The 11979-nt window shown below is 40.2% G+C and overlaps 1 protein-coding gene across 1 annotated transcript; it reads left to right on the forward strand.

Annotated features, from left to right (window-relative positions):
* The first annotated feature begins 9002 nt into the window (after positions 1-9002).
* LOC145162758 (heavy metal-associated isoprenylated plant protein 21-like) lies at positions 9003-10002 on the forward strand. The gene is made up of 3 exons (XM_079081810.1): positions 9003-9236; positions 9350-9425; positions 9504-10002. Exons 1-3 carry the CDS (start codon positions 9159-9161, stop codon positions 9794-9796), a joined length of 447 nt encoding a protein of 148 aa, XP_078937936.1. The 5' UTR covers positions 9003-9158; the 3' UTR covers positions 9797-10002.
* The last annotated feature ends 1977 nt before the right edge of the window (positions 10003-11979 follow it).

Below are 11979 nucleotides of genomic sequence, written 5' to 3' on the forward strand. Positions count from 1 at the left end.
ATTTACCTTTCTTTCTAAAATAGCCACCGGTCTCTCAACATAGTTTAGGCGCTCATCGACCTGAATATCATCCAAGGATACCACTACGCCCTCATCCAATACACACTTCCGCAGCTGCGAAACATGGAAAGTGCTGTGAATCTGACTGAGCTACTAAGGAAGATCCAATTTATAAGCAACCTTGCCAACCCTGGCGATCACTCGGAACGAACCAATATACCGGGGACCCAATTTTCCCCTCATCCTGAAGCGGATCATACCTTTCCAAGGTGAGACCTTCAACAACACCATGTCGTCGACCTGAAACTCCAACTCGGATCGGCGTCGTTCGGCATAACTCTTCTGCCGACTCTGAGCAGTCTGCAATCTCTTCCTGTCTGTTGAATCATCTCAGTGGTCTGAAGGAACACTACGGTCCGCCCCACAACTTGGTAACCAACCTCTCCCCATCAAATCAGGCTACGACATCTCCGCCCTTACAAGATCTCAAAAGGCGGAGCACCGATGATGGAGTGATAATTGTTGTTGTAGGAGAACTCTGCGAGAGGTAGGTAGGAGTCCCATCTCCCACTAAAATCAATGACATAGGCCCGCAACATATCCTCAAGGGTTTGTATCATCCGCTCACTCTAGCCGTCGGTCTGCGGATGATAAGCTATGCTGAAGTGTAACTTCGTGCCCAGTTCGTCATGGAACTTCTGCCAAAAACAGGAGGTGAATTGAACATCACGGTATGAAACAATGGAGACCGGAACTCCATGGCGAATAGCAGTCTCGCGAATATATACATCATCTAACTTCTCGGCCGAAGACCTCTCCCAAATCACCAGGAAGTGAGCACTCTTGGTCAATCAATCCACGATGAGCCAAATAGCGTCGAATCCCTTTGTCGTCTTCGGCAACTTGGTGATGAAATCCATCGAAATCTGATCCCATTTCCACATGGGATCCTCCAGAGGCTGCAGCTTGCCATGCGGCCTCTGATGCTCAACCTTGACCATCCTGCATGCCATGCACCTCTCCACGTACCAGGCTATCTCCCTCTTCATACATGGCCACCAATATCTCAATATCAGTTCCCGATACATCTTGGTGGCCTCCGGATAGATAGAAAAACGATACTTATGAGCCTCCTCCAACACGATCTGTATGACCCCACCAGACATAGGAACCCATACCTGAACACGGGTCAACCGCCCACGACTATCCGGAACGAATCTGGCGATCTCACCCCTGATCCTCTCTATTTTCTAGTTCTCTTCCCAAACACCCTCGGCATGATCCTTCCTAATCAATCCCAAAAGTGTAGAATCCACTAATATACTCATACACGACGCCCCACCTGAAGACCCAGTCGAATTGCGGCTCAAAGCATCTGCCACCACATTCACTTTACCCGGAGGGTAAATAATCTTGCAGTCATAATCCTTGACTACGTACAGCCACCTACACTGCCTCATGTTCAGGTTTAGCTGATCTATAATATGTCTCAAACTCTTATGATCCGTGCAGATAGTACATCGGACCCCATAAAGATAATTCCTCTAAATCTTTAGGGAAAAAACCACATCCTCCCAACTCCAGATCATGTGTGGGATATCGTGTCTCATGCGGCTTCAGTTGCCGCAAATAATAAGCTATCACTCGTCCACTCTGAATGATGACCGCCCCCAAACTAGTGATGGATGCATCATAGAAAACCACAAAATCCTCAATTCCCTCAGGGAGGGTCAAAACCGGAGCCTCACATGGCCTCTGCCGGAGGGTCTCAAATGCTGACTGCTGCTCAGGGCCCCACCGAAAATCCACCCCCTTCCTCGTCAGACGAGTGAGAGGTACTGCAATCTTGGAGAAATAGTGAATGAATCTACAATAGTACCCTGCCAACCCCAAGAAACTCCTGATATCTGAAGGAGATTTCAGAACTTCCCACTACATCACCGCCTCGATCTTGGCCGGATCGACCAATATCCCGTCCTTGTTAACTAGGTGTCCAAATAACCGAACCTCTCGTAACCAAAAGTCGCACTTCGAGAACTTAGCATAAAGTCGTTCTCGCCTCAAAACCCAGAAGCTCGCGAAGATGCTTCTCATGCTGCTCTATGGTCTTGGAATACACCAAGATATCATCAATAAACACAATAAATGAATGATCGAGCATCGACCTGCATACCTAATTCATCAAATCCATAAATACTGTAAGTGCATTGGTGAGCCTGAATGGCATCGCCACAAACTCGTAATGCCTATAACGAGTCTGGAACGTGGTCTTCTGCACGTCCTCCTTTCTCACCCTGACCTGATGGTACACAGACCTTAGATCTATCTTGGAGAACCAAGACACGCCCTGCAACTGTTCAAATAGATCATCCATCAACGGAATGGGATAACGGTTCTTCACCGTTAGCTTGTTCAACTCCCGGTAATCAATACATATCCAGTGTGAACCATCATTCTTCTTGAAGAACAAAATCGGCGCTCCCCACGGAGAACTACTCAGCCTAATGAACTGTTTGCCTAGCAGCTCCTGCAACTGATATGACAACTCCTGCATCTCAGGCGGTGCCAAGTGGTACGACGCCTTGGCAATCGGGGCCGCACCTGGCATGAGGACAATCCTGAACTCAACCTGCCTCTCAAGAGGCACACCGGGTAACTCCTCTGGAAACACATTGGTAAACTCCCTGACAACCGGGACCTCTGAAACTGAAACTTGATCCCCAACACGCATATCCACCACATAAGCCAAATAACCCGCACACCCGTGCTAAATATATTGTCGAGCTCTGGCTACAGAACAGAACTCTGTCCCCATCATGGTGCCCTCTCCATAGATAACCAGATCTCCCCAACTTGGGGTTCCAACTACCATGCGCTGGCCCTCACAATCATTCAGAGCACCAAAACGGCTCAGCCAGTCCATACCCACAATCATGCAGACAACCCCCATGGGGATAGGGATCAAATCGGTCGAAAAGGATACCTTGAAGATCTTCAGGACACAACCCTGATACACTAAAGAAGCGGAAACCCCGTGTTTGTTGGCAATAGAAACTCGCAACGGATACTCCAACTCCCCAATAGGCATATCAAACCCTCCACTAAACGACCGAGAAAAAAAGGACCGACTCGCACCCGAGTCAAACAACACTAAAGCAGGCAAGGAGTTTACTAGGAACGTACCAGTCACAACATCTGGAGCTACTCTGGCCCCCTCGTCAGTGATATGAAAAGAGAGACCTCGAGCCCTCGGGGGATCTGCCTTCCCATGGCGCCCATATGTGATCCTCAAAGTAGCTGGCGTGGGGGCCTGCGCCGGATTGGCGGCGAGCAACGGACAGTTAACCTTCATATGGCCAACCTGATCACATTGATAGAAAATCATAGTACTCTGGATAGGGGCCAACTGGTGGAAATCCCTGGCATAGTGCCCCTCTCTTCCACATTTGTGGCATACACCTCCTAATCGACAAGCCCCGTCATGAACCTTTCCGCACTTCCACAAGTGCGGCCTCGTTGAACCCCAGACCTAGAATCAACGACTTTGAACCGCTTCGGCGCTAGCTACGACTGCGTCGGGGCCGTTCTCTGCTCTCTCATCTGCAGCTCTATCTCAATCTCATGCCGCCTAGCCGCCTCCTGCATCTCCAACAAAGACTCATATCACTGGGTGGAAACAAACTGCCTGATATCCGTCTTGCGCATGCTCAAGTAACGGGTCATCTGAGCCTGCTTCGAAGCAAACTCAGGGCAAAACATGGCCCTCTCGGTAAACATCCTAGTGATCTCCGTCACCGACTCCGATCCCTGCCTCAGATATAAAAACTCCTAGGCCCACCTCTGTCGCTCTACCTGCGGCACATAATGGGTATGAAACATCTCTATGAACTGATCCTAAGATACCGTAGCCCTCTGCTCAGCAGAATATGATCTGGTAACAAGTCTCCACCAATCCTTCGCTCAAAACCTTAGGAGGTTCAGAGCACACCTGACCTTCTAGTCAGCTGGGAAAGAGCAGGTTAAAAAGCATTCCTCGACATCAGATAGCCACCTCATGGCTACAATCGGGTCCTGAACTCCATCAAAAGTCGGGGGCTTTGTATTATCGAAGTCCTGATACTGAAAAACCTAACTCGGTCCAACACCTGCGGTTGCAACAGTTGTAGAGGCTCCAGCAATGGTAGTCTCAACAATTGTTGCGTATCTGTCATCAAAGAACTCCATGATCATGGTCTTAATAGACCCAAATAACTCCGGTATCTGACCCCTGACAATAGCCACAACCTCCTCATGGAGAATCTTCCTAATCCTGTCGTCCAACGCAATTGACTCACCCTGACTGCCAGCTCCTGATCCTAATCCGGAACCAGTCTCAACTCGTCTTGTCGTTATTATACTGAAAATAAACCAGGGAATATCAGATAACACGCATATCAAAATAGGGAACCAAATCGTAATAAAGCCCTAGGGGTTGTGACTTCCCTATTACGCATACGGGTCATGTGCTTTTAGTAGTACGGACCCATACTACCTTCCACACCTACCCGTATTTTTCTCAGAGGATCATCACAACACCCTAAAAATACTCCCTAGGATACCCATACGCTCAATCCTCACGCTGTAGAGGAAGGCTATATATCTCAAAACTGGTCGGCTGACCCTACACCACTCATCCATGAAACTTCCACCATCCTTGCAACCCTCGTGTATGCTAGCCATACATAACACTGGACCCAATAGACAGTCGACTATCTGATACTACCCTAAGCCCTTCATCAAACAAGAACAAGAAATAAGGTCAAACCAAACATTCTCAGGTTATACAATCTTAGTTATGCATGACCATTAGGCATACACTAAGAAACTAGAGTAATGATGTCAATTCCATTAGAGAAGAACCCTAGGCTATCAGGCATCATATAATCAGGCAATTCTATCATGTAAAATCCTAAAGATCCATAGCCTATCTCTAGCATGTTATTCTAACATATCACAATATCAAATAACAGTATGGTATTTTGGGTTCTACTTACTGGCTCCGGCTGATCGTACACATCGCATCCTCCTTGATTATTTTGAAAACCGTTGGAAAAATCATTTTAAAATCTTTTCCCTTAGTTTGAGACTGGATTCACACGAGTGTTCCTCCAATTCACTCAAAACAAGGCTTTGATACCAACTTGTAACATCCAAAAATTCACAAAAATTTTAAACTTTTAAAACAATCCAAAATCATCACTTGTTTACAAAAATAGTTTTCCAAAAGATGTCAATTATCAGAGTTTTCCCAAAATCATAAACAAAACATGAGGAGGTGTATGATCAAGCCTTCTCCTTCCCACGATCATCTGAGGTACCTCAAACAAAACCCAAAACTGTAAGCCCAAAGCATAGTGAGTTTCCCCCAAAATACCAAGACATCACAAAACCAGAATAATAACAATAAAGAGCAAGCATACAGATCCTTCAGGCTGACTGGAACGCTCCGCCGACCTACAATCTACTTGGTACGCTCACAAAACCTTCAACATGACTGGTACGCCACATCGGGCCTTCAGCCCATCTGGACCGTTCTCTGGGCCATCGGCCTGACTGGTACGCCCTAACGGCCTTCAGTCTATCCGGTATGCCCTGCGTCTGTTGGCTTTCAGCATAGGAAGTCCGCCTCAATCCAATCACTCATACATCGTGTCGAAACATATATATATATATATATATATATATATATATATATATATATAACAAATAATCATACAATTAACCAACGAATAACAAACAGACTGATCTTACAGATCACTAAGCATAACATCATCCTATCTATGAGGATACAGATCTAACAGATCACTACGATACTCAATCATGCAATAATCAGAACAACAATCCGAAAGGGCGGGCCTTGGTGCCTTCGACTCAACAAGTACAGTGAGGAACAGTCACCTCACAGTGCTAAAATCACACTAGACTCCGGCTGTTAGCTTACAAAAATCCATGCACTATCACAAATCTTGATCCAAAAGGACCAACCATTAAATAACCATCCAAGGACCATTATTGGCCCAATTTTCCAAATTTGGCCCAACTCCATCTTAGGCTTTTCCCTAAGGCCCAATCCTTCACTTGGTCCAAAACATCAACACTCAGATGACCCAAAGAGGACCCAAACATCTAAGCCCAAAAAGGTGGCCCAAACTCGAAGCCCAAAACCGCAAATCCCACAGACTAAGTACGCGGGGCATACTTAGCTATACGATAAGTGTACACATATTGGGGTATACGCTGCGCGTACTGGCTTGTACGCCCAGCGTACTCCTCTGTTAAGCCAAAAATCCCATTAAGCACTTAATACCTTAAGATAAGGTCCCAAAATGTAGATCCGACTTCCATGAGCTGAAATAACAACTTTACGTTCATGCATGGCTACATGAAGCTACTTAGCTTAGAATTGACTTAATGAATGGCTTAATGCATGAAAGATGACTAAAACCCCATAAAGTTGGCACCTTTATGCCAAGGAAACCTCTAACAAGGTCATATCTAGAGAAATGATTCCATCAAGTCGACCCAAACCATAAATCCATGAAAAAGGGACAAAAGTGAACCAAATCAACCCTTAAAGGAAACTAGACATTGACAAGTCAAGGTTTGAACTTTATACCTTGAGAAGCTTGCAATGTGATGAAGAGTTCTAGATCTCAAATCTCCCACCAAGCTATGAACTTCACTCTCTTCTTGGTTCTTCAAAGATGGACCCAAAACAACACAAATTTCTCTTCAAAAGCTCAAAGATGCAAAATGGAGGCTAAGGGGACGATTAGGGTTTTCTGGAGGTTGAGGGAAAAAAGATGAGGCCAACTCTAAAGGTTAATGATGAATATATAGGGTGCAACACCCTACATTAGGGTTTCTGAAAGACACACGTACGCACAACGTACGTTAGCGTACGCACCCGCTTGTCCCGATCCAACTCTAGCCAGTACGCTGAGCGTACCAAGTGGTACCCCCCGCATACTAGCTGAAAGGCTAAAAATGCAAAACTTGATAAATGAAGGGGAAAAAGCAAACATACCAAAAATCGGGGTGTTATATATCAAATGCTATATAATTATAATCATCAACACATATAATATTAGAATTTCATGATAATCTAATGAAGATCACACATAAAAATTAAAATGAATATCAATAATTTATTTTCTAAGAAGTAAGTAAATGATATATATATATATATATATATATATATATATATATATTGATAATAAAAATATAAGTATTATAAAAGTATAAATAGTTCAGAAATAAATACGGTGTGAAGTGCCGACTAGAACTTGAAATGCAATATTCTCTAAGCTTGATATTGATTGGTTGGAACTTGATTCAGCTCTAGGATTGTTTCTTTCAAATAAAAATAATACGATGTCGTCAATGAAGAAAATGCTGGTTGATGCTATTCTTTATAGCACAATATGGTACATTTGGAAGTTTAGGAATGACAGTATGGTGTTCAAAGCGGGCAAGTTAAGGAAGAGTGAAGTTGTTGACTCTATTAAAGAGTATTTGTTTTTGTGGTTTGCAAATATGAATTATAGATGTTGGTTTAGTTGGTTAAATTGTCCTCAAAATCTTCTAAACTTTATGTAATTGTTTTTCTAACTCCTCGCTAGTTTTTATTTTCAATATATGGTTGACTGTTTAAAAAAAAAAAAAAAAAAAAAAAAACCAGATATAAATAAATAAGACCGGTTATAAACACGGGCTTAAAATCCTATGGTTTATTATATTTTGGACCTAGTTTTCAATATAGATAGTTTGAACAAATGCTGTTTATATTTTGAAATAGGAGATCCTTCTGATTTTCTATCTAAAATCGGTTATTAAAAGTGATTATATTCGATGATTATTCCTATTAACTATTGTAAAAATGAAAAGGCCACTTCTACCGCGTGAAAATGATAGCAAACAGAAAATGACTTAACCACATTTGTTGTGATTAAACAAGTAAAGAAACCTACATAAAGCAGTTTCGAATAATCATTAAATTTATGCCAATTCTAACTTGGACATAAGGTTTTCCACTGCTAGCTGCTTGTGGGGCAATACTTCATGATTTGCTTCTCTCATTCTCTTTGTTTTTTTATTCAGATATGTTTAAATCAAATAAAACTCTTCCTTATAGCGTTGATATGACCAAATTTTATGTCATAGCTCTAAATCGTATGAGGTGTGATATATGAACCCCACGAATTCATACATACATATAATCATATGTAAGCGACTCATGTGTAAGCATACACCGCTCTCTAATATTTGATTTTAGTTTATGTCACAAAATTTCAAAAAGATGATTTTATTACGCCAGATATGATTTGTTCATAGTTTAGGAAAATACATAAATTAATGTTTTTTTTATATGTTCATACACATAAAAATAATTTAAAGTAATAAATAAATTAGAATAAACAAACGTCACGTTTATAAACATGTAGAAGTAATAAAAAACTTGTTCCATATAATATGTAAAATTATAATAATGGGAGATTGGAAAAAGAAGACAGTTAACACTTAATTTCAAAGTGTGATAGAAACTTTTTTTTTGTTATATCAAGCGTTATATTGTAAGTTATTTTCAATCTGATCTAATTATTTCAAGCAGTTATCTACCCGAATGGGTTTACTCATTATTCCACGATCAGTTTGCTTATTATTCCACATCTATATGGCTTGGTCTTCAGTTACCATCATTGTTTATAACGTGTGAAATGAGATTGGCGAAAATAATATGCTAGTGTCATTTGGAATTGTACATGTATATTCTTAATCTTGTATCCTTAACATAAATAAATAAGATAGGCATACTACATATACCTTTATGATAGGATCATATATAATTACATTTCTGGTCCAACTTTAAGCAATGCTTAATTAGCTTTTGTATAAATACCAACTACCAAGCCCTAAGCACATAAAAATATAGACCCACAACTCTCTCTCTGTCTCTCTCTCTCTCTCTCTCTCTCTCTCTCTCTCTCTCTCTCTCTCTCTCTCTCTCTCTCTCTCTCTCTCTCTCTCTCTCTCTCTCTCTCTCTCTCTCTCTCTCTCTCTCTCTCTCTCTCTCTCTCGTGTGTGTGAAAATTTTCTTTCTGGAAGCAATTATCAAAAAAATGGGAGCACTTGATTACCTCTCCAATTTTTGCACAGTCAGAAGCACCAGCATCAGAGGCAGAAGAAAACCGATGCAGGCACCTCACTCTCTCTCTCTCTCTCTCTCTCTCTCTCTCTCTCTCTCTCTCTCTCTCTCTCTCTCTAAATTTCAATCTGACAAGCAAAATATGGATTGTGGTTTCTTTACCAGACAGTTGAAATCAAAGTCAAAATGGACTGTGATGGATGTGAAAGAAGAGTGAAGAATGCTGTTAAGAACATGAAAGGTATCCATTCATCCACTCTGTCTCTCTATCTGTCTGTAGATCTGCTTTTCTAAGTGCTTTGATTTATTATTTTATAAGGTGTGAAGACTGTGGATGTTAACAGAAAGCAAAGCCGAGTAACAGTTAGCGGATATGTGGAGCCAAACAAGGTGTTAAAGAGAGTAAAGAGCACAGGAAAAAGAGCCGAATTATGGCCGTACATACCTTACAACTTGGTCAGTTATCCGTACGTTAATCAAGCCTACGACAAAAGGGCTCCGGCTGGTTTTGTTAAGAATGTTGTTCAGGCTGTGTCAGCCCCAAATTCTACAGATGAACGGATGACCTATCTCTTTAGTGACGATAACCCTAATGCTTGTTCAATCATGTGATACATATACTTACTATATTTAGTATAATTAAGTTCAATCTTTCTTTACTTGGTTGTTTGCTTTTGGCGTTATAAGTAGTAGCAATATGATGTGGTGAATTGTACGTTTAGATACAGTTTGTCATGCCTCGTAATCGAGATATAGTTTTTGTATCTGAGAGGCTCATGCAATCGAAATTACAAATAATATGATGACATATTATGTAACTTCCCCTGCAATATATATTTCATCATTTGTACTTAATATCTTTTTAATTAGTCGACTGTTATTTCTTTAAAAAGATGAAAGGTATTTTGAAAACCATTACTCGAGAGCTCCGAAAATAAAAATGTGTTAAACGACTAAGATTTTATTACAAGTCTTGAATACGGTTAATATATTTATGTAAAAGGAGTACAATATTCCTAAAAGAGTAAAGGAGGGCATACAGATAGGCAGGAAGCAACGCTGACGAGAACTTTTTATCCTGCTTATTCGTTCGGCAAAGAGCCTAAAGCATCTACATTTACAATTTTAAAGCTATTATCATGATAAATAAATGTATCTCTTGTTTATTATTACTTTTAAGTTAAAATTCCACCACCATATATACATGCAACGATGCAACCCAATCCAACAAATATATTTTTTTTATGTCCAAAACGATTGGCAATTGACTTTTTGGTATCTAACGAGTAATCTATGCGCCTAAAATGATCAAAAACTATTTTTGTCATGTGAAAATATTATAGCTACGTTTAAGTTTTAACTGTGAGATAAATAAAGGAAAAAAAAAACTTCGAACATATTGGAAAAAGATGAGAGAATCGATGTCCAATTTACGTCTAGACGTACGAAGTTTGAATCTTTAAAAGTCAAAACGAAACATGTTCTTGAATGATGGGTATTGCGTATCTTAATGATGTATGCTAGTTCTTCATTCATACCCATTCTTTTTTCTAGAAACATCAATTTTTCGGTCTTACTATTCTTATCAAGAAACTTTAGAGATTCTTTCAAGCATTCTGCTTTACTTTCTTTCACCATCACATTTGGGTTTGTTCGTTTTGTTATCAAGCCATTCGATGTATAAGATCGCAAATTCTATCCTACGCTATATATGCATTGAATGTTTTGTTCTGGTCCATTAATGACATAAACATGTGTTCATCTAGGTGGTTCTCATGTAATGGCTACACAATATTCTTCTCAATAAATCTTTGAGTGCACAAATATACCCTTAAATATGTGACAGCAAATTTGAAATGATTCTGCAAAATAGAAATGGAAGAAAGAATGAAGGGTTTGTAAAAGGTCAAATCGACATATAAGTGTTCAAAAGCGAAACATGATTTTTGTAAAGCTAAGCTTTTGTTAGGAAGAATGGATTCTTGGTTGCCACAACAATATGCTCGTAGAACGTTTAGCCATAAAGCAAGGTTATTGTTTCATTGTCTCATTAACTTGTTAAACGAATATATTTTATCTCAAATAACTACAATCTAAAAAAACAGTGGTAATTGGTAAAGTTGGAAATTCAAATGCAAGAGATAATTAGCATCATGACACTAGTAGAGAAAAGAGATTTAATGACATACGAAACATAAACAAATTATTATGACAGGCAACATTCTGTCATAAATATCATGTCATCGTTTGTGTATTTGTAATGATTTACGACATACAAAATGTATGTCGTAATCATAAACTGAAATAAAAGAAAACAATGTGCGATCCTTTTCAATTATGTTGGTTGTCTCTTTATCGCCGTTTTATATTTGCTGCTTATATACAAATATTTCGTCTCCTTTTGAAACACGTACATTACAATGGGTGATTTATGGTTTGATTTAGTTTTTCCTCTCACACTTGTCGCTTTCGTCTCTCTCCTCCGCCACATATGTCAGTCACCACCACCATTAGCATGTCATGTTGACATTACTACAAATCAATAAATAGAAAACGTACTTTATAAGGAAATTGGCACATAGAGTATGGTCAGGAAAACGGAAATGTGCTTTATTAGGGATTTTCCCATGGCTTCCTCGCTCCTCTTATTCTCGTTGTAACTTCTCTTATCATCCTCTTCTGAGTTGATTTTTTTAATACTTTCAATGTGTTCTTGAAAAATATTTTGGTTCAACTCTAACCTATTCTTGCAAACGCCATTTTATATTCAGGTAATGACATGCTTGGAATAATCT

Source organism: Lactuca virosa, chromosome 3 (genome assembly GCF_052849685.1).
Source record: "Lactuca virosa cultivar CGN04683 chromosome 3, Lactuca_virosa_CGN04683_v6, whole genome shotgun sequence".
Classification (NCBI taxonomy): Eukaryota; Viridiplantae; Streptophyta; class Magnoliopsida; order Asterales; family Asteraceae; genus Lactuca; species Lactuca virosa.